The following is a 22,007-nucleotide window of genomic DNA, read 5'->3' as shown; positions in this document are numbered from 1 at the left end:
GCGTACCGTGATTAGACCAGCTTAGTCATTCTAGTGAGGTAATTCCTCCGATGACCCCTTTCGGGCGCATTTTGCCTACAATGACCCCTCGGGCGCAAATCCCCTGAAATGACCCCAAGGCCTGCCCTAAGTAACCAAATAAGGAAAGCAGTGGCTGTGGCAATAGAAGCACGTGCCTCCGGTCAATCCAACAACGCGTTTTGTGAATGTTTTGTTATTAGAACAGACCTTTTTCAAAAGACAAGCTGGTTGGCATTGTGTATGGTATCTATTATTTTCAAGAACTGCTGCAAAATTCATTGCCTTGCTGTAAAAGTGCGGTGTTTCCTCACCTATGTTTACGATGGTGAAAATCGGTGAATTATTATACGAGGCATCCATGCAGAATAAATTGATATTTACTGTAACATAACTAATGAAAAAACAAAACAAAGCCTGCGAATTAATCGTCGGAACATGCTTTATAAACCGACACGAAGAGACCGGACCCTAGCGCATCTTGAACTGTTATCACCCCTTTCCTTAATTGGAAGGTCTGTGGTTGCTTAGGGCAGGCCTTGGGGTCATTTCAGGGATTTGCGCCCGAGGGGTCATTGTAGGCAAAATGCGCCCGAAAGGGGTCATCGGAGGAATTACCTCTCATTCTGGTAGTCAAATACATCAACACTCGGCCCCGTACCTTCCGGCCCTTTCGCGAATATCCACTTCTTTCATATCCACGAACGATCCAGACCACTCGTTCAAAATACCGAATGCACTTCAAATTATTACTAACTACAGGCGATGAGGTCATCCAAGAAATAATGATACCCGAATAAAGACATTATTCAATCGTTTAGCGACTGCTTTTGTTATAGGCGTAGGTGCCGCGTGTGCGGCGAGGGGAGAGTAGAAACGCACGGGCGGTGCAGTCAAAGAACCCAGGGCGAGAGGGATCGAACCAAAACAAACAAACAACATCGAGGTCCTATATGTCCTCGTCACAGCGGACATCGCAGCCCAGCTCGATGTTTCCTTCCCGTGTGAAGGAGATGATATGGCAGCCAAGAGTGCGGGTGGAAAATCCTGCCTCGCAGTAGGAGCTGCGGGAGATGTAATGAGAATAACGGATCGAGGCAGATGCAATTACGCACAAGTAGTAGTTCCACTTCCTCTTAAAGCTCTCGCACTCAGCCCGTGCCACATTGTACTGTTGGCGTAATTCCGGAACAACAACACTCTCGAAGGTCGTTAAGAAACGGCGCTGCCATTCACGAAGCGTTCTCGAGTAGTGCGGACCAATATTACCGACGGATTCGACAACAAGACGGCCTTCGCTACCGGAGTTGAGAGTACTTAGGAGCAGACTGGCCGATGGCAGGAACCCGCCCGGGAAGATCCATTTTCGGATGAAGTCAACATCCTTCGAATACGCTTTCATCCCTTCAGGGCATTAGTCTCAATGCCCGAAAACACAATATGAAAGAACATACGAGCATCAGGAAGGGTTGAGACTTGGACCACGCCGGCTCCATTCTTCTTCAACATCCTGTTGACCATGCCCCAATACGTGTCCATATATTCGGCGCCAACGTGCTCCATCATTTCAATTGATACGAAGCGGTCGAACTGACTTTCCCATTCGGAAGGAATATTCCGGTAGTCCATAACATGCACGTGAATCCGTTCTTCCAGGCCAGCTCGGGCGATGCGTGCTCGAGCAAGCGCGGCTTGCTGTTCTGAGAGGGTAACAGTATCGATGGTGCATTTTGAGAGGGTTGCAGCAAAAATAGAGAACGACCCCCATCCAGTCCCGATCTCAAGGACCCTGTGTCCATCTCGAATATCGGCCTTATTGTATATGTGTCTGGGAAAGGAAAATGAGCTTTGAAACTGATATAACGGAGCCAGTTTACGTACCTTAGCTTGCGGAGCTGCGCTCGTTCCAGGGGGTCAAGACCGAGCAATTCTTCCCCCTTTCGGCACTCCATCAAGTCCTCGTCTATCGACTCAAAGAGACCACAGGAGTATGTCATGTCACTGCTGAGGAACGCTTCAAACATACGGTTGGACATGTCATAATGCGCTGAGACATTGGCCTTGGCATTGTCGAGTGTCGCCAGCGATGCCGTGAGGTCGAGCAGTTTGCGAGAACCGAAGGTGGGAATGTAGGAAAGATATGACTTAAATGATGATACAGATGCAAGGGAGTCTCGATTGTAGATAAACAGCTGCCACGATGTGAGGCAATACTCTGCCTAGGATGAATCAATGACGCACCATAAAAAGCGACGTTAAATCATCCACGTCTATCTCTCCCATCATGTAGGCTTCTGCGAAGCCGAGGTCGGACGTAGTGAGCACGCGAAGCCAGAAGTTCTCATTCCGTACTGTAATCGTAGCGTGAATGTCGGTGGTATCGCCAACGACATCGTAGACGCCGAGATGAATTTTCCCTTCGGCTTCTTCGGTGGGGAAGTTGTAGACGGTTGCAGGCGTTATAATTCGGAGTTGTCCACGAGTGAGCCCTCCAAGGAAACTACGTCTGTGTAAATGCGACCGTAAATAGGCAAGGGGAGATGCGTACCCAACCACCAGTGATTCTGCCAGGGAGTCGAGCGGCCGCATGGCGACTCTGGCAACTCGACGCCAAAGCGAATCTGACAGACCGGCCTTATGGAGGGAGGGAGAAGCGATTATATCGACAGTTGAAGCCATTATGACAATACAGTAACAAGGATGCGGAGAGCGACAGCGAGGGGAGAGTTACGGCAAACGGTGTTAGCAAGTCCAACATGCTTTTATACGTTTGTGCTTCGTCACACGAGTCTTGGTTGGGTCTCGGAGAGTCGGGAAGAGCCCGGCCGACTGGGAATCGAAGATACAAAACTTGACCAGCCGTCATTGATTTGACGCACGGTAGCAAGAAGCGTTTTGATGATAGTGGGGATGCCATCACGCTGGAGGCTAACACGGAATGCGGGCTGAACGAGGCGTCATTAGGAATACATGCGTGCTTACCAAGAATACCGCAGTAGAGAAATATGCGTTGATCAAAGGAAGTTCCGCGTTTTCACCAAAGCCTTCTGATATACACCCTCTGAAATCTCGACTCAGAAGGCGATCGTGTGATTCTTGGCCGAAGAATAACCCAGCATCGCAAGATGACCCACGTCCGCGGCTTGTCTCGGAGCCGGTCCAAACCAGCATGTCATTCGACAGATCCCGTTGCTGGGAGGACGTCTATCCATTTATTTTACCATCAATGAGAATATTTTGGGTGGGGAAAGATGGAAACAGGGAACTCACTGCGACTGCAATTCCGTGCTGGTCGAGGAAAGAATCCCGTGAACGGCCGAGCGGGACCACTGATGGAATTGAAAGTCCTTGGTCCATTGCGGGCGGGATGAACTCGCCGATACACATGCGTATATGCAAGTGACTGGGAATGAGAGATTGTTTTCTCGGATGCCAGCAGCACAGCAGCATTCGTTCGTCATCTGGACACACAATTGAGGATGCGTTGACCTCATGGGCCGACACATCGTCCCTCCAGAAGGAGACCTCCATCGCTCACATTTTGCCACAGAGTCGTGGCATCGGCCCGTTGGAAAGGTACCCATTCCACAGGTGAAAGGGCAGTACGGGAAGTTGAAACAAGGGGTTGGCGAAGCAAATTTGCACGTACTCGCCACAGGATGGCGCGGACACAAATCCTTCTCGGCTTGTGCCGTGATGTTCGAATTTCATTGCATCAGCGTTAATCCCTTTCACACTCACGATGAGGATGCTCAGCTGAAGCGACTCCTCATGGCAACTGCAACGTGTTCAGACGGTGTGCAGGGTGCGTGCGAATTTTCCGCCCCTACTCCCACCAAGGTTTTCTTGCTTTATGTGACGTTCTTTCCTTCTCCACGATACGCCATCCTGATAATCAGCAAGGTAACGTTTGCCACCGAACCCGAGTCAGGGCCACTAATGTATTATATTAGCTACCCTGATCGGACAGTGTCTAAACCTAAACTGCTCTCCCCAGCGTGTTGCCCAACATAACAGCTTCGCCACAGTACCGACAGTACTTATGAGCATGACGTGTCGGATCACTGCTCTGTGTTGTCGCCGAGTATTGCGCCTCGTGTTCCGTTCGGTCGGGCAGCCTTTGAAATGGGTTGTGTGTGGTCGTCCGAAAGAGCGGGAATACTCTGGAGGACATTTTCAAGCTTAAATATTTCAAACCCGGCTTCATCAACAATGCGCCTCTACCGAAGCGTCGGAAGCACGTCTTCACCTCGAGAAGGTTTTAAGATCTCCACTCAGGACTGCATCACGAGTCAACCCTTGTGCGTACGTCCTGTAGCTCCATGCAATGCGCATGTTTTATACTCAAACTTACATTTTAGTTTGAGAGCCAAAATAGTACGCCTCCAGTACAGCGAAACCTTGTTTGTTCTCTGGTCTATATAGTTGCCGCACACGACAGTGCATGCATGAACCCAGTCAATCCTGAACGCTTTGCTCCCCACGGAACATGTGTGGAGGGCAGCATGGTGAGGAAGAATGCAGTTGTAGGCGCCGAGGACACGGCAGGAGATCCTAGGCCGAAGAAAGGGTCGGATACCATGCCGTCAGTGAGTGTCTTTTCCCACTTTACGCCCACCTTATACATCCTGTGCTGGTCCTTCTTTTGAATGGGAGTATCCTGGGACTGTCCGTTTATGAGATTGTATTTTAAGATCTCGGATCCCATCCAAGAACCTGGTTAACTGGGAGCTGCCCAACAGAGGACTATGCCGAACACGCATCTATAAAAATCGAACGTCCTTGTGTAATTTCCATGTCGCCGGTGCGATGCCTACTGATCCGCTGCAACCATTCAATCTGATATACCTGGTGACCATCTCGCATATTACGACATGCGCTGATGGAATTATTATAACTTTCATGAGATGCTTCCAGATCCGCTCCTTTCAAATTGATCTGTTTCACTGCGTGATTGGCCAGCTCCCCTACCCGATTATCTTGACCGGCAGATTCCGGTGGCTTGTTATTCCGTGTATAAACATCTGTTCTCCGTGATTTGTCCCGGGTCGAATGGTCAAAGAGGTATTTCGACGGCCCGGCCAAGCCGCCGGCCCAAATTCGACGACATTCCGGCCTCCGAGGAGACAAAGGCACAGTACCGAGGGCTCCTTCCGGAGATTATACAAGATTGCATTGTTACGAGGTGTGGGAGAGATGGGACAATTCCAGACAACGGGTGAGGGGTATGGGGTTGTCCTGGTTTGGCATTGTCATGCCATCGACGTGTGCAAGTTATGCAAATACGCATGGAGCGCAAGCAGCCGAAACTTCGGCAGTTGATTCAAAACAAATCTCCACGAGCAGGAACACAGCAATACAGTCGTAGTCAGCCTCAATGCTCAATGCCGACCGACCGACGTGAACAGGGCGAGTTTGACGACCGAGACATCCCAGACTGAGAGACGAAATGACGGATTATTAAGTCGTCGGGGACTTGGGGAAACAAGTTTTATGTTTCGGAACTTGAATGTGCCAAAAAGCAGCGGGGAGCAAGATGCTGCTATGTGCAATCAATCGGCAACCTATAGACAAATGATACTGATAGCCCTGACTTTCAAACTTTCCAATCAACCCAACTGTCGATATAGGTGCTCATCACCGACCGCTGACACCTTTGTCGATCCACACAAGAGGCAGTGAGGTTCTGGTTGGTCAAACGCCATTAATGCTCATACCCGTGTTTTCATCATCCGAGCGCACTCTACAAGATGAACCTCCCAACTCCATGGAAGAACAAACTCCATTCCGGTTCACCCTCCTTCCTCCAAACATGTTTATCCGACCACTTGACCTGATTAACCCACGTCATCGTATCCTTGTCCAGGCAACACCCATCGAAGACGATCGACCAAATGGGTGTCCACAAGCGCTGGTATAGTCGAGACGACGGTACCGGGGATAGACAGTGCTCATACATAAGCAGAGACCCTCCTTTCTTGAGCAAGCGCTCGCAAAGAGTGGGAAGGACTTGTTGTGTATTCGGAACAGAGCAGAATACGAGGATCGAGACTAGCGTATCGACCTTGTTCTCGCCCCCCAAATGCTCGACAAATTTGTCGATGTCGCCTGCCCCATACGGCAGTAGTACCGCACTGCCGTCTTCTTCGGATAACCCCGCTTCCATGATCGCTTTCCGTAGCCCTGGCCACATATCCGTATTCGGTTCCAACGCATAGTACTTTGTGATTTGCTGGCGCGTCATATATTTGAGACTGTGCCCATGCCCTGCACCGATCTCAAATACAACTCCTTCTGCCCACGGCAACAGCTGACACTTGACAGGAGCAGCGTTCTTGTCGACCTCGGGACCGAATACTTTCCAGAACTGGTACTGCCCAAGTTGTTGGAGCCGCTTCAACTGGAACAAGAGGCTCGGGTTTGACCAGATGGCCCGAAGGATCGGAGGCAGGCCCAACGAGACTGCCCACAGAAAGTCGGGCAGCGGACTGAGGATGCGGGGTAGTGGGAGGTACTGAAGGATGCGGTCAAATAGAGGGGGCATCATGAAGTGGACGGGGAGGCCGTCGTAGTCGTCGTCTCGATGACAGGGTTGGAGGCATCGTGAACGTTGAGCCGTGAAGAGAAACGGAGGAAGTGCGGACTTAACACAAGCAATTGCGCTTGGTCCCATTCGAGAATGCGCCGACTCTGAATCTTACTAGTGTCATATGGACAACATTGGTGTTTGTGGATTTATTGGGTTGATTGACAAGCTCTTCCATGACCATCGTATTACAAGAGGAACTACGACAACCTTATACAAAATTGTTGGGAATGTCAATGACGGCGATGTCCTGCAAGGAGAAATCAGAGTTGCTTATAATAAGGGAAGTTGGAGGCAGATCGCATGCGGATTGACAAGGGTGTTCACTCCGGAGTAGCAGATGTGATCCTGATGCAAACAAGGTATTATATCACACAGAATACTGGACAGAAAGAGTATACATGGAAGCACAGCAGCGGCCGCCGTAACCAGCGCCTTGCAGCGACTCAAAAAGACATCTCTTCAATTTCTTCCTCTAGTCGAACATCACACGGTAGCTCGACGTTGCCCTCGCGAGTGAAAGAAATGACATGACAGCCGATAGACCGAGTAGCGAATAGGGCCTCACAGAATGTGCTAGTGGATACAGTGATCAGTTTGACACGGAACGTGAAACGTGGCAGCGACTCACAAGTAATAAACCCACTTTCGCTTGAACGTCTCGACTTCTTCGTTCGAAACGCTGTACTGCTCTTGCAACTGGGGCAGAATAACGCTGTCGAAATTAGCCAGGAACTTGCGCTGCCATTCTCTAAGAGTGCGTGCATAATGGGGACCGATATTCGAGACATAGTTGACGATCAAGCGGCTTTGACTGCCGGAATTGAGGGTGTTGAGAAGCATATTGGCTGAGGGTAGGAACCCTCCTGGGAAGATGTATTTCCTGATGAAGTCCACATCTTTTAGGTATCTACTCATCTCTGGTGCAGTCTCAGCTCAGGTCTTTTTGCGTAACTGGAACACTTACGCGCTTCAGGTAGGGTGATGACCTCCACACAACCAGCGCCGTCTTTCTTGAGCGCCCGATCAACCACCTGCCAGAATGTTTCCATGTACTCTGCGCCAACATGCTCCATCATTTCGATGGAAACAAACCGGTCGAATTGGCCATTCCATTCGGCTGGTATGTTCCGATAGTCGAGTACATGGACCCGTACTCGGTCTTGGAGGCCAGCCCGTGCGATGCGTTCCCGAGCGACGGCGGCTTGCTCTTCGGACAGGGTGAGGGTGTCGACTGTGCACTTGTAAAGAGTGGCAGCATAGATGGAGAATGAGCCCCAGCCGCTGCCGACCTCTAGAACTCTGTCCCCGTCACGGATGTTTGCCTTGATAACGTTCAGCCTGAGAAATGTCAATCAGAAGCCAACGACAGCAAGTAAATTGAACATACCGTAATTTCCGAAGCTGTGCTTTTTCCAATGATTCGAGTCCCCGCAGTGGTTTGTCTTTTGGTGGTTGTATTAGATCCTCGTCTAATGTTTCGAACAAGCCGCAGGAATACGTTCTGTCACGGCTGAGAAATGCTTCGAACATGCGATTGGAGAGATTGTAATGTGCTGATACGTTGGCCTTCCCGTTGCTTACGTTCGCCAAAGAGACCGTGAGGTCCAATAGCTTTCGAGAGCCGAATGTCGGAATATACGATAACAATGATTTCAGCGTTGACACAGGCTCCAGCTCGTCGCGGTTATACATAAATAACTGAATACAATGTCAGGAAGAAACGAAGTAGCGCAGGCTGTTCGACATACCTTGAAGAAGGCACTCAGGTCGTCCACGTCGATTTCGGACAGCATATAGGCTTCTGCAAATCCAAGGTCGGACGTAGTGAGAACGCGTGTCCAGAATGCATTGTTTCGCACTGTGACCGTCACATGCATGCTCGAAGCGTCGTCTGAGGTTCCATTGGCACTTGGCTGAGGGTTCTCCAGTGGAAAGTTGTAGGTTTTTGTTGGAGTGACAATGCGCAGCTGACCACGAGATATCCGCCCCAATAAGCTATTGTAACATTCAAAGTCTTGGCATTATCGATTACAGAGATGCCTACCTGATGATCATGGATTCCGAGAACGAATCGAGAGAACCCAGGGCAGCTCGCGCTGCCCGACGAAGGAGGGAGTTCGAGGCGTTGCCTTTGTGGAGGGAAGGTGAAGCAACAATATCAATCGTCGAAGACATTGCAAGCGCGAGAAATGAGGGATGTCGATGAAGGAAGTCCAGCTGAGCAGCTGCATGATCGTTCAAGTCCAGCAGATCTTTATACCAGAAACCAGAAGAGATACAGCCCAGCAACCAGAAGAAATAGCCCCTAGACCATCAAATGTGGGGAGACCCCAACAAACAGCTTACTTATGAAATGAATGTCCCGCAATTGTATTCCGAGAGCATGAGAAGATTGACACGTTGTGCCGCACTGCATTGTTGGTAACAGTCACTCAATTCATGGTCGTCAACCGTCACATGTCCAATACACTTCCCACGGCAATCGTCCCCTGCCAAAGCACACATAATCCCCGAAGCTATGCCTTAGTACTCATAAATGGAGTGTTTCTGGAGATAGCGTCTTGGCTGCGGTCGGTGCTGAGTTATGGTGGTCGGTCTTGCACAACGCGTTTGAAATCGGACAGGAGAAATCGCCGGCCCCGAGGCTGGACGGAAGAGGATTGACGTTGCGGCTCTAATTATTAGGAGCCCCAGAACCCGAATAACCGATAAGCTTTCAGGGGTTCATCAAAATAAAACATCACATCATCGAAAACTATTAAATGCAGTTATACCCAGATGACGAAGACGACCACCATCTACCTCGGTTCTGTCACTGCTTGACTACGTGCTGAATTCCTCAATTACACTCCTGGGTTTCACATACTGGCCAAGCGCCTTATAAGGAATTTCTGGGAATCTGGGCAGTGTGATCAGTAATATTATTCCTGTGGTTCTCAGTGATGCGCTAACCCAAATGCACGACAATCTCCTATTTCCAGACCCCTGGGCGTATCTGTCCACTGCGGTGCAGCTGTCACACCGATGATGATTACCCTTAGACCGTACTTGTAATCCGGCGTGCCAAGTGCCGCCCCATTTTGGGCGTCAACAACCATGATCAAGTCTGGAACTGTTGCGATAACCGTTGGCTTGCTGCCGTCCTTCAAGTCGAGCTCGCAGTAGAGATTCTCATTCTTGAACGGAATCATGAGAGTGCCCTGGAATTGTTCGACCGGTCCATCCGTAGGCTCAGCGTGGTCCTGCAACACAGCGATGGTGACCCGGCCGACCGTGTGACCTTTGTAAACCCTGTCCTCTCATCAGCGAACCAGACCGTTCGGGGACGTGCACACGTACGATCGAGCCACATCGATGATCTTCCCGCTAAAAAGCACGCGTCCGGTCTCCTTTCCACCAAGAGAGTCAATAATTACGTTGCCAACATTGCCCAACTGCGCGGATTTGCGGGCATAAGCAACTGCACGGCCAATCCTCCAGGAAAGGGATATCGTGTTGTGAATCATTGCCCGCCGACAGTAAGCCGCAGTCAACGGGGCCATTGCACATCCCACAAAGGTGCCCATCTCTGTACAGGCAGCACGCAGTGCAGAATCATGATCACGATCAACTTTGACTTTCGTCATTATCTGCATGACGAATGAGGATCAACCAATATTCCGAATTCAGTCTCTTACCATGATATTGCCGTCTCCGCTGGAAATGACCGAAGGAAGTAAGAACTTTGCCTTTCCGGTATCATCATAAACGTTCGGGGTGGTTTGCCAGCTCTACAACCATATCAGTACTGTGTGACTCGCACGATCAAAGGACTGACAGTCGGATACGCCCTTCCCATAAAGTCGCCATCGATGACGGGCCAGCCATACACTGCACTCGAGGCGAGTGTCATCTTCGGAATATCAGCTAGCTGCATAAATGCACACGTATGACGTACGTTGATCATCCCGTTCGCACCGCCGATTTCGAGGGCGATAAACCCAGCGAAAGCATCCTTGATCTACGTCATGGCTGAGAATAGGAGCCATCCGCATAGAGGTGACCACTTACACCCATAAACTTGATCAGCTCCTGCGTCGCTTCCGTATACTCCTCCCCCAAGAGCCTCTCATCCGCGACCTCCGGACTCCCAAGTGCCCCTCCCCACCCAAGCACAGCGTCATCCGGCAAGCTGCTCAGATCCCTAACCTGTATCTTCTCCCCTCCCCTGACGGCCTCCCTCATCTGAAGGAACATATGATGCGGGGATCCGCCGCCCCCACAGCCGAGGATATAACACCCTTCTGCGATCCACTCGAGGTCGAGTTCCGAGAGCGTCCATAGCGCATCAGAAACTTGCGGGCGGTAGGCCATTATCTCCTTCGCGGAGAGGATCTTGTCCGCTTCCTCAGGCTCGTAGTTGACGTCTTTGCCGTTGACAGCCGGCTCCGGGTCTTCGGCCTCTGGCGTCGCTTCAGCCTCGGCGTCGGACACGCCCTTCCACTCCCCGGCGGCCTTGACGTAGAACCTGCATCTTCCAGCAGTATACGCGATCGGGATAGCCTCGCTCTCTATGATACTGACTTTGTCCGGGTTCGCACCGGCCTTGATCGCCAGGTCCATAGCACGGTGCTCGATGAGCTTGCGTACTTCCGGGATAGAGCGCGAGGAGATCTCTTCCACCGTGTCGACCGTGCCTGCTACCTGATACGGTTCAGAGATGCTTGAATAGGAATAGGAGGGCTAGGCACACCTGCGCAATAGCAGCCCCGCACGCGTTCGCCACGCCAGAGTTCTTGAACCTCACTACGCGACTAACGCCGTCCAAATGATCCGGGGCGAGTATCGCGCCTCCCCCAACAAGGTACACTGGTATGTCCGCAGCAGACGTCTTCCTACGTCCGGTATTAGCAGGTCTCTGACAACAAAGGATAGGGATGAAACGCACATCGAGTCCAATGTCGTCTCGAGCATGCTCTTGATCCTCGCTTGGGCCTTCTCTACCATCTCCTTGAGCACATGCTCCACCAGACTCTTGTCCCCCACGTCTGCGGCTCTGCCACTCGCGACAGCCACATCGGTTGCAGTGAGCGTCTTGCCCCCAAAGACGAGTGCCTCCTGGGTAATCCTATACCCTACACTGTCCGGTCCTACGGTGACTCTCCCGTCATCAGTATGAGAGCGTACGATGGACCCTCCGCCCAGGCCGATAGAGACTACATCCGGCATCGAGAAGTTGAGTCGGACACCGCAGAGATGATGTCTCGCTGCGGCCTGTCGCGGGAACCCGGTAGGGAGGAGCATACCAATGTCCGTCTGTACCCGTACTTCAGTCCTGTGAAGTACACCAGGAGGAGAAACAGACGCACAGTTGTACCCCCGATATCGACAACCAACGCGCCCTCGCCTTTCTTCTGTCCCATCTCTAGCTGGGCTAACCACGCCGCCCCCCGCATGCTATTCGTCGGCCCGCTGCTAAACGTCCTGATGGGAAACTTGGCCGCCTGCTCACACGTTAGCAGCGTCCCGTCGTTACTGGTGATGAACACTGGGCAAGTGAGCTGCAGCCTCTGAGCGGCAGAACGGAAGCCGCGCACGGTCTTGCGCGCATAGGAGAGCAGGGCGGCGTTGAGGATCGACGCGTTCTCTCGGTCTAGAAGGCCTATGTTGGATATATGTTTGGAGATGGTCACGAGCGCTCCGGGGACGTGGGCGCGCACGAGGTCTGCCACGCGCTCTTCTTGTTTGAAGACGGAATCGATGGGCGCATAGACGGAGGCGACGGCGACGGCACGGATCCCTGCGGCGGCGATTTGCGAGCAGGCAGCGATGATCTCGGATTCGAGGACGGGTGCGACTGGGGGAGTGAGTACGGCGAGGATGGGAAGGAGGGGGAAGGGGACGTACTCTCGCGCCCGTCGATCTGCAACCCTCCGGAGAGCATGAACACTGGCCCGCCGAGAACTGCCGCACATCAGTAGCGTGTGGTTTGGAGGGAGAGGGGCGTACTGTGCCTCAGTTCTCTGGGGAACCCGGAAAAAGGAGGGGTTTTGAGGCTGAACGGCCCGCAGAGCCTTATCACCGCTACTTTTTCTAGGCGACGAGGATCTCGGGTGATCAACGCGTTGACGAAATGCTATCAGAGCTTAGGATGTGCTGTTCTTGGGCTGGGAGAGAGGCGTACCGTTGTGCCGATAGAGAGCGCTTGGATGGTAGACATGTCTTTGACATCCTTTACTACCATGGACACGGCGTTGATGATACCTTCCATGACGTCTACAGTAGTAGGCGACTTGTGTGCCGAGAGAACGGCATTCTTCTTATGATCTTCGGAGAGAGCTAGGAGAACAGCGTCTCTGTACACAAGATCGATAGAGATTCCGGCTCTGGAGGTAATAGACTCACGTATTGGTTCCACCTACGTCAACCCCCAGACGGTATACGACCTCCGGCTCGTGCACCATATGCCCGTTGACATGATGCAAGTGCGGAAGATGGGGAAGATGCAGTGCATGCCCTACTCCTCCGACAACGTGCTCGACCGCCTTCTCTGCTTGAGCAACAAGGTCTTCTGCGCCTTTGATGACCTCGCTTGAGATGGGTATGCTCATCCTTATTCTAAAGAGTTGGGAAAGAAGAGCAGGAAGGAGAGAAGCTGTTATCGACCGAGAAGACCTTCATCGTTTACTTGATTTGCCAAGTATCATTACCGTACAGAGGCATGCCTCCATCCAGTTATGATGATATGATACCCGATTAGAATAAGGCAGCTTAGACATTCTTCTTCTTGTAAGGGACATCCGGGTTATCGCAGGAAAGGGAAGAGAGAAACAGAGAGGTCACTTCAAGTGGCAGTGTATAATGGGCGCTTCTTTTAACAGACATGGGCGCTAAGATAGCCCGATTGTGACATTCCGGTGATCGTCCGATGAGAGCCTTATACTGATCGGCACTGAGGTATTGTGGATCGGAATTCGGCAACAAGTCACACCTCTCATTCAGCCTATATCACCTCGCCCGATCACAAGTACTCCGTCATCACTACTATGTCGATGTTTACCCTCCGCTGCACGTGAATCGAAGATGATAAAACGTTAATATTTGGTCTTTGCGTTGAACAAATAAGTACGTGCTCCGAATTGCCTGCTTTGCACTTACCAAGAACGCTTTGAAGGATGGCTGACCGCAAGTTGATATGGTCAGCGCTGACAATAAGAATTCTGCGTTCTTCCGCTGTGAATAGAAATGCCGGAGACACGTCTTTTCGGCTCCGAACAGTCACCGCCTGACCACCAACTTCCCCTTGCCGACCGCCGTGTATAAGCTGTCCTCGACTCATATTTCGCTGTATTCTGGTTGAGCGCCCGCCTGTCTATCTACCACCTAAGCGTCCGTGTAGCACTCTTCTCCACAACCACCCTGGGCCAGTCTTCTGCTTCCCCGCCTCATCGCCAGCGATAAAAGAAGGAACATGCAAACAATATGATGACAAAGGCCGTAGCCCTTAAGCTCATTCCTTCTAGCTGCCTCCTCTCCTTTCGCGGCCCTTGTGTTTATAATGGTGCTGCCGGTCCGTCGACGTCAACACTTGCGGGTTGTCCGACCTCCTCTTTCCCGGTCTTCCAAACACCCTACAACCTCTAAAAGCCAAGATCTGTCTCATATATAACTGGCGATCTGAATCTCTGATCTGCGGTTCCCCCATCCGATGGCATGTCAGGTCTGGTTCAGTGAGCCCAGTCCGTCTTCTCACCACCCGATTGCTTATGCTATACGTAGTCACTGGCACTTCGACCGGTTTTGGTCGCACCATGGCCGAACACGTGTTGAAGAACGGCAACATCGTCATCGCGACCCTTCAAAAACCGAATATGCTCGCTGATCTAACACGCCAATACGACAAGACCCGTCTCCTGGTCTTGAAGCTGGACGTCGCAGTGTCTTCCGACATCCTTCCCGCATTCCAGAAAGCGATCGACGCATTCGGTCGTATTGACGTAGTGTTCAACAACCCTGGCTCTACACTCCTCGGTTCGAGTGAAAATACGCCCGAGGGTGCCGCAAGGAAGATCTTCGAGACGAATTACTGGGCCGCGGTCAACGTCAGCCGGGAAGCAATCCGCGTTTTCAGAGATGTGAATCCTCCCGGCGCTGGCGGACGCTTGTTGCAGAAGTTGTCTGTAGCTGGACTTGGCCCCCTGGTTCTCTTCGGACATTATACGGCTTCGTAAGCTCTTTCATGATGTTGGGGCGGGGGCTCTCGCTCAAGAGGAACAGAAAACACGCCCTAGAGGGTTTCACAAAGATGCTGGCGATGGAACTCGAACCGTATTGGAATATCAAGGTGCGTTGGGTATGTCTCGACATGTCCCGCGTGCTGCTAACACAACTGCATAGATCACCTTGATCGAACCTGATTTCTTCCAAACCCAAATCATCCAACAGGCAAATGTTTTTCCTGTTTATCAAAACTACAACAACGAAACCACAGCTATCTTTCGCAGTGCATTAGCGATCGGGGAGTGTCCCGACGACGCTGATGAAGAGGTCGCGACTATATATGAGGTTGCCCACCTGCCGAATCCGCCACTCCATTTTTCACTAGGGCTAGATGTTGTCCAAGTTATGAGGACAGTTGGCGCACTTTTGGACTGTGATGGATAGTGATTCAACCGGTCTGGTCATTGTGAGCCGAGGTCTTCGATCGGAGAACTGTTGTCCCCTCCAGCACCCAATATCAAAACGAAGTCACTAGATCAATTATGCACGAGTACAGGCTCAGTCTTCCTTCGGATTGATAGGTTGCAACATAGGCAATACACGCCGCAAAAGGGATGAGCCTTGCTAGGGAGTTGGAGAGGGAGTGGGAGGCTAATAGGTCAGACCGGCCGAATACAATTGGTGGAGATCTTGAGTAATGAGCACCGAGCGTGATTAATAACAGACTGCTGATAACCTGATTCAGTGAATGTGACATTCCGGTGATTGTCCGATGAGCGCTTATTGAAGACATATGATTGGCACTTCGGTCATTTTATCACAAACGGTCTGTGACGTCCAACTCTTCCAATGGCGATAACCATGTTCACTCATATCACTCTTCCTTCCTTATCCATCAACTTCATCAGCGACGACCATGAGCATCCCAATCTCAAGCGACGTCATCAAAGGCGCAGAAGACATCATCGCACACTCTGAGACAGCCGTCGAGCATGTCATACACAGCGTCGAGCATGTCATACACAGCGTCGAGCATGCTTTCCACCTCACCCACGAACATGCGCACGACAACGAGCACAAGGCAGACGTTGTGTACCGTCTAGGCGTAGATGTAGGGGGGACGAACACGTACGCTCATGATCACACACCTTCCTCCAATACCCTCTCATACCTGCTAGCGACGCCGTCCTCCTCGCTCTCTCCGAAGATCATAAGCAGAATGCTGTCCTCTCCGGCCACAAGAGCCCCACGACGCCAGAAGTGATGGACGGCATCGTCAGCGCTGTCCAGATGGTGCTCAAGGACGTATCGGACTTGAGCAAGATACAGGCTCTCTCTATTGGCACTACTGTATGCATTCTCTGCTCTACTGATGCCTGCCACTAACGAAAGACAGCATTTCGTCAATGCACTCATCACTCGTGACCCTAGGAAATTGCATAAAGTAGCCGTGATCCGTCTGTGCGGGCCATTCAGCCTCAAATGCCCGCCCTTCGCCAGCTTCCCAAGAGAGCTGAGGAGCAGTGCGTCGTTCGTCAACTTCCATCTTATATGCTCGTGCTGACTGGACGAGAACGCAGTCCTCAAGGGGCCCGTGTTCATGCTCTCTGGAGGGCTGCAGATTGACGGTCGAGAGAGTACGTCCCCCTCCTCCCCACCAATACCCGCTAACATATCCTCCAGTCGCGCCCGTTATCCCTGCGGAAGTAGAAGCAGCATGCAAAGAGATCGCTGCAGCGAACATCCACGCCATCGCCATCTCCTCCGTGTATGCTCCCATCGACCACACCTACAAGCAAGAAGAAGCCGTCGCATCGATCGTCCGCCGTCTCCTGCCCAGAGCGCACATAACGATCTCCAAGCAGATATCCAACATCGGCCTGCTAGACAGGGAGAACGCGTCCATCCTCAACGCCGCACTGCTCTCTTATGCCCGCCAGACGGTCCGCGGGTTCCGTAGGGCTGCGGCACTGCTCAACCTCAGTTGTCCGGTGTTTATCACTGGGAACGACGGGACGCTGCTCACTTGTGCCCAGGCGGCCAAGTTCCCCATCAGGACGTTCAGTAGCGGGCCGACGAATAGTATGAGAGGGGCGGCGTGGTTAGCCCAGCTCGAGATGGGGCAGGAGAAAGGCGAGGGCGCGTTAGTTGTTGATATTGGTGGGACCACCGTACGTCGCCGGGCTCTCTCTCTACTGGGGCGGTGGCTAACTCTTCGTGTACTGGCAGAGTGACATCGGCATGCTCCTCCCCACCGGATTCCCTCGTCAAGCCGCGGCGAAGCATCATCTCTGCGGTGTCCGACTCAACTTCTCGATGCCTGACGTCGTCTCGATCGGTCTAGGTGGAGGTTCGCTCGTCCGCACGCACCCAGAAGACGGGAGAGTCAGCGTAGGACCCGACAGTGTCGGGTATCGCATAACTTCCGAGGCGCTCGTATTTGGCGGAAAGGTGCTCACAGCGACGGATATTGCGGTCGCGAGCGGAAGGGTGGGAGATGTGGGGGACAAGAGTCTGGTGAAGCACGTGCTGAAGGGGATGGTAGAGAAAGCCCAGGCGAGGATTAAGAGTATGCTCGAGACCACGCTGGACTCGATGTGGGTCTCATTCCTGTCCCTTGTTGTCACAGACATGCTGATGCCGGAGGTAGGAAGACCTCGGCTGCGGACATACCGGTGTACCTGGTTGGGGGAGGCGCGATTCTTGCCCCGGATCATTTGGATGGCGTGAGCCGCGTAGTCAAGTTCAAGAATTCTGGCGTGGCGAACGCGTGTGGGGCTGCAATTGCCCAGGTATGTACTCCCCCTCCGTACAATGAAGCACGTCTGAACCCCCCACAGGTCGCAGGCACAGTCGACACAGTGGAGGAGATCTCTTCCCGCTCTATCCCGGAAGTGCGCAAGCTCATCGAGCACCGCGCTATGGACCTGGCGATCAAGGCCGGCGCGAACCCGGACAAAGTCAGTATCATAGAGAGCGAGGCTATCCCGATCGCGTATACTGCTGGAAGGTGCAGGTTCTACGTCAAGGCTGCTGGGGAATGGAAGGGCGTTACCGGGGAAGCGGAAGAGGTGGGCGAGGAAGACGAGGACGGGGAAGCGGGGACGCTGGTAAACGGGGCGTATGAGCCCGAGGAACCGGAGCATGTACCCACCGCGAAGGAGATTGTTGACTATCGGCCTAGAGTGGAGCAGGGGGCATGGACGCTTTCTGAGCTCGACCTAGAGTTCATCGCCGATGGTGCGTATATCCTCGGCTGTGGAGGTGGGGGCTCGCCGTACCAGCGCTACTTGCGGCTGAGGGAAGGGCTAAGGAAGGGAGCGGTGATCAGAGTGATCGATCTGGGGAGCTTGGAGGACGACGCGCTCATCGGTTGGGGGGGAGGGCTGGGGAGCCCGGAGGTAGCGGATGAGAGACTGTCGGGGGACGAGTATCAGGAAGCGACTGAGGAGCTACTTAAGTTCATGGGTGTGAGTGTGGGGTGCGGTGTTAGTGGACATTTTGTTGACTTTTGGCAGATTACGAAGCTTGCTGGGTTTGCCGCGCTCGAGATTGGTGGTGGGAACGGAATGATCAACGTACGCCGTTAATTATCGACTGTAGCGTGTGCTCATTCTGCGGTAGATGATCCTCTCGAGCAGCGAGGTCTTTGGTTGGCCAGTTATTGACGGCGACTTCATGGGACGTGCTTATCCTACTGTGCGTTCAGCGACTAAAGTGTCTTCGGGCATGACTAAACAAACTTGTCTAGAGTTGGCAAACTACCCCGAACGTGTATGATGACACGCACAAGTGCGCCAACCTGTTGCCTTCGGCCATCGCGAGTGGTGATGGAAACGTCATGGTTCGTCCAAGGTCGAAGGGGGGACGTGAATGCTCAATAAATCTGTAGTTCATGACCCGGGTGAAGGGCGACCGAGACCACGATGCAGCTTTCCGCGCGTGTTGTACGGAGATGGGCACCAGTGTCGGTTGTGCGCTCCGTCCTCTGACCGCTGGCTATTGCCGCAAGGCTATGATCAACAACACTGTCTCTCTGGCTTGGCGCATCGGTCGCGCTGTTGCTCTGGCCCGGAAGAGCGCACAGATTGGCAACGTCGGGAATATCATCGTCGATGCTCTCGGGGGAAAGGAGACTGGCAGGGTCCTGTTCAGCGGAAAGATCGTCGATGTTTCTCGCAGCATTTATAAGGGACATACGATCGGCCGTGTCACTATCCAGGCCCTGGCAGATGATAGCGAGCCCACAGACGGCCCGGTCGAGAAATACAAAGGCACGCTGATGATCCCCTTCAAGAACGAGAACCTGTACGCAGAACACGATCCGAAAGATGGCAGCAAGCCGATAGTCCTGGCCTCCGTACCCGACCTTATCATGGTCATTGATGCTCAGAATGGCGCTGCCCTTGGTACCCCGGACTACAAGTATGGTCTGCGCGTTATCGTCCTTGGCGTAACGGCTGCACCCCAGTGGACGGACACTGAGAGAGGTTTGGAGATTGGCGACTGTCGTGCCTTTGGGTATGTGCTCAGGCCGTGCGATTGACGTTTGACTGACTTGATGTAGGTTTCCCGAGGTCAAGTACGTCCCTCTAGGAAAGTATATCCAACCAAAGAGCGTGATCGAGGAATTTGGCGCATGATCAGCGCATGTTGATAATTTAGAAAGGAAGGATTCGAGACAATACTCGTTATGGCTTAGATGTTTCGGAACATTCACCACCCGGTCTCGAATGTATTGTCTATGTTTGCAAAAGGAATCGAGTCCCATGAATACGCCCCGGTTATGTTGGATGCTTTCGTCCGATCCCGAGTCGGACAACTAACGGAGGATGCAGAGATAGGGGCTCCTTGCCCGCTTATCCCCACATCGGCAACGTCAACGGCCCTTAATCGAACACGATAATGATAACTCTACACTTCGTTCTAGTTTACATTGGTTTTCCCAGCTTCGGGCGAGCTCACGGACGAAATTTGCACGCGGACCAATGTCGTCAAAACCATCTTTGTCGACCGGGTTCTGGGAGCCCTTGAGCAACGACACATGCGAAGTACGCGCCGACTGCAAGCCCTAAAGATCCTATGGAGAACGGTCTGATGCCGGAGCTGGCGCAGATTATTGTTTATAAAGACCTCGAATTGATGGTCTACCCCTCTTACACTTTCCTATCGACGACTTCAGCCGCCTTACACGATGTCGAACAAGGTCTGGCTGAGTATGTCGCTGCAGTGTTTGAGCCATGCAATACCTGATAACATTATTTCAGTTACTGGCGCCTCGTCGGGATTTGGACGAGCAATGACTGAGCTCCTGCTCAAAAGGGGCGAAGTCGTCATCGCAACACTCCGCAAACCCGAGGCACTGGATGATCTTCAATACGGTCGGGACCGCCTCTTGGTTCTGAAACTGGATGTCAGCAAACCCGCCGATGTGGATGCCGCTTTTTCTAAAGCTAAGGAAGTGTTTGGTCGCATCGACGTTGTTTACAGTAATGCCGCCTTTGGTGTTCTTGGAGAATTCGAGACGGCGACTAGATCATCAGAAGCGAGGCAGATGTTCGACGTCGATTTCTGGGGTGCTGCTGACGTATCCCGCGCTGCGATCGAGTTCTTTAGAGAAGTGAACGGGCCCTCTGTCGGCGGCACTTTGTTGGTGATGTCCTCAATGGCTGCCAATTACGGTGCACCTGCCCTTTCGTACTATAGCGCAGCCAAGCAAGGTATCTATGGGTCACACTACCTGTTCTCTCTACCCTGATGGCTAGAACAGCTTTGGAAGGAGCGATAGAGGGCCTTGAGAAAGAACTCGTGCCAGCGTGGAATATCCGAGTATGTGCCGAATCTCCGGTTGTTTAAAAGTCTTTCTAATCAGCTATTATGCAGGTGTGTTTGATTGTTTCGGGATCGTTCAAGACGCGAGGATCCCAAAATGTCATCACTTTGCCTCCTCACCCAGCATATAAAGATAGTTCCAGCATGTTGACGCGACAATACGTCAGCTCTGCACCGGGTGCTGATGTTGACTCGGCAGTGCAAATCATCTACGACCTCGTCAAGGAGCCGAACCTACCTATGAGATTCCCTCTTGGCATGGACGGAGTGCAGTCCATGCTGGGCAAAGCTAATGCACTAAAGACTGATGCCGATAAGTACAGTACGTGGTCCACAAGCCTGTAGTCTTAGCCAGTCTCTTCATTAGCAAACATATATCAGACGAAATGCATTGCCGATGGCAACTTGCACCAGGAAAAGTTCGTTAGACCTGTCGAGTTTGTGCCAAGAGTGGCAGTGCAGGACCCTTGCGCAACCTCAAGGCACCGGAATTTGATTCCATTAGACTATCTATGTAGCCTATATGTATATAGGGACGGATTGGCCTGTGGCAGGCCAATCCACACCATGTTATCTATTCTCCCCTAATTGACAACTCAACAGTTGGTAGCAGGAAACCACAATCTGACCTCAGTCCTTCTCTTAAAGGAACTTGGCAACAATGACCACACCCACTCAACCTGCATCAGCTCCTCCAGACTCACCTCAGAGCACCACTGTCCTGACACATATTGAAGATGGTGCCACAGTTGGCCAATGTCCACCAACACCTCACCCAAATACATCCTCTGCTGCAGAGGCAGCACACCAAGCTGCTGGTGTGGCCATCTCCATGGCTGAAGACCAGGCAAGCTTGGTGCAGTTGATTTGGGATCTGGTACAGCAAATGGTTCTGCTCTCCCAGTCTCATGAAGTACCACTGATTACAGAAGTTGTTGGGCAAGAACAGCGATTTGACTTCAACCACCTTCTGGCTGGCTGGAAGGATGCCCCTTGCTTTGAAGGCCTTACCTCTGAGAATGTAGGAGTCTGGCTTCAGGCTATGGAAGATGGCATGGAACTCTGTTGGGTTCCCTCAGAATGGAAGGTCAATATCACTTGGTCATTTTGTGGTGTGGGTGTCTCAGCATGGTGGCATGACCTGGATCCAAAACCTGCCATATGGGAAGACTTCAAGCAGAATATGAAAGCATGCTTCTGGTCCACTGTCAGGGCACCAGCTCATTGCTTGGTCAAGAGACATGACTAAGCCTTTATGACATGGAAGTAGCTGGTATACTTTGGCATGTGCTGGAACCTGCTGGAAGGATTGGATGGTCAGGTGACCTGCTGTGCATGGCTGTGCATGACCTCATATGACCTCATCCTT

At 52.2% G+C, this 22,007-nt stretch overlaps 7 protein-coding genes across 7 annotated transcripts; 3 read left to right on the top strand and 4 right to left on the bottom strand.

The window, feature by feature from the left end:
• Positions 1-757: 757 nt before the first annotated feature.
• On the bottom strand, positions 758-3,607 carry DACRYDRAFT_24553 (cyclopropane-fatty-acyl-phospholipid synthase). The gene is made up of 8 exons (XM_040773731.1): positions 3,289-3,607; positions 3,001-3,222; positions 2,567-2,946; positions 2,260-2,518; positions 1,900-2,210; positions 1,473-1,846; positions 1,134-1,422; positions 758-1,082 (listed from the first exon to the last, which is right to left on the bottom strand). The coding sequence occupies exons 3-8, from the start codon at positions 2,695-2,697 to the stop codon at positions 968-970; spliced, it is 1,479 nt and encodes a 492-aa protein (XP_040625445.1). The 5' UTR covers positions 2,698-2,946; positions 3,001-3,222; positions 3,289-3,607; the 3' UTR covers positions 758-967.
• A 1,959-nt stretch (positions 3,608-5,566) lies between these two features.
• On the bottom strand, positions 5,567-6,562 carry DACRYDRAFT_83728 (uncharacterized protein; the record flags this gene model as incomplete). The annotated part of the gene is made up of 1 exon (XM_040776636.1): positions 5,567-6,562. One exon carries the CDS (start codon positions 6,560-6,562, stop codon positions 5,762-5,764), a length of 801 nt encoding a protein of 266 aa, XP_040625444.1. The 3' UTR covers positions 5,567-5,761.
• Positions 6,563-7,050: 488 nt separating this feature from the next.
• On the bottom strand, positions 7,051-8,782 carry DACRYDRAFT_118784 (cyclopropane-fatty-acyl-phospholipid synthase; the record flags this gene model as incomplete). The annotated part of the gene is made up of 6 exons (XM_040770657.1): positions 7,051-7,180; positions 7,236-7,524; positions 7,572-7,945; positions 7,995-8,305; positions 8,356-8,602; positions 8,652-8,782. 6 exons carry the CDS (start codon positions 8,780-8,782, stop codon positions 7,051-7,053), a joined length of 1,482 nt encoding a protein of 493 aa, XP_040625443.1.
• A 648-nt stretch (positions 8,783-9,430) lies between these two features.
• On the bottom strand, positions 9,431-13,050 carry DACRYDRAFT_57377 (uncharacterized protein; the record flags this gene model as incomplete). The annotated part of the gene is made up of 14 exons (XM_040775437.1): positions 9,431-9,506; positions 9,560-9,898; positions 9,947-10,236; positions 10,285-10,377; positions 10,425-10,499; positions 10,545-10,607; positions 10,658-11,290; positions 11,340-11,481; positions 11,535-11,902; positions 11,956-12,443; positions 12,494-12,550; positions 12,596-12,722; positions 12,771-12,942; positions 12,992-13,050. 14 exons carry the CDS (start codon positions 13,048-13,050, stop codon positions 9,431-9,433), a joined length of 2,982 nt encoding a protein of 993 aa, XP_040625442.1.
• A 1,244-nt stretch (positions 13,051-14,294) lies between these two features.
• On the top strand, positions 14,295-15,250 carry DACRYDRAFT_91048 (NADP-binding protein; the record flags this gene model as incomplete). Its single annotated transcript, XM_040776992.1, has 4 exons — positions 14,295-14,316; positions 14,366-14,813; positions 14,864-14,930; positions 14,984-15,250. 4 exons carry the CDS (start codon positions 14,295-14,297, stop codon positions 15,248-15,250), a joined length of 804 nt encoding a protein of 267 aa, XP_040625441.1.
• Positions 15,251-15,722: 472 nt separating this feature from the next.
• On the top strand, positions 15,723-19,449 carry DACRYDRAFT_96660 (hydantoinase; the record flags this gene model as incomplete). Its single annotated transcript, XM_040777391.1, has 14 exons — positions 15,723-15,821; positions 15,888-15,934; positions 15,985-16,156; positions 16,203-16,329; positions 16,387-16,443; positions 16,490-16,977; positions 17,036-17,403; positions 17,457-17,598; positions 17,647-18,276; positions 18,325-18,384; positions 18,431-18,505; positions 18,558-18,650; positions 18,699-19,342; positions 19,374-19,449. 14 exons carry the CDS (start codon positions 15,723-15,725, stop codon positions 19,447-19,449), a joined length of 3,078 nt encoding a protein of 1,025 aa, XP_040625440.1.
• Positions 19,450-20,024: 575 nt separating this feature from the next.
• Positions 20,025-20,983, top strand: DACRYDRAFT_57607 (NADP-binding protein; the record flags this gene model as incomplete). The annotated part of the gene is made up of 3 exons (XM_040775457.1): positions 20,025-20,526; positions 20,577-20,635; positions 20,690-20,983. 3 exons carry the CDS (start codon positions 20,025-20,027, stop codon positions 20,981-20,983), a joined length of 855 nt encoding a protein of 284 aa, XP_040625439.1.
• Positions 20,984-22,007: the final 1,024 nt, after the last annotated feature.

Source organism: Dacryopinax primogenitus, assembly GCF_000292625.1.
Source record: "Dacryopinax primogenitus strain DJM-731 SS1 chromosome Unknown DACRYscaffold_19, whole genome shotgun sequence".
In the NCBI taxonomy this organism is placed as follows: Eukaryota; Fungi; Basidiomycota; class Dacrymycetes; order Dacrymycetales; family Dacrymycetaceae; genus Dacryopinax; species Dacryopinax primogenitus.
This window is presented reverse-complemented; position numbering and strand designations above follow the sequence as displayed.

What these genes read in the sequence shown, in the direction of transcription:
- DACRYDRAFT_24553 (XM_040773731.1), bottom strand. Translation starts at nt 2,697, where the DNA reads ATGGCTTCAACTGTCGATATAATCGCTTCTCCCTCCCTCCATAAGGCC. An exon ending in GCAGAATCACTGGTGGTTGG is followed by an intron (nt 2,519 to 2,566) that starts GTACGCATCTCC and finishes ACACAGACGTAG; the next exon opens with TTTCCTTGGAGGGCTCACTC. An exon ending in ATTTAACGTCGCTTTTTATG is followed by an intron (nt 2,211 to 2,259) that starts GTGCGTCATTGA and finishes ACATCGTGGCAG; the next exon opens with CTGTTTATCTACAATCGAGA.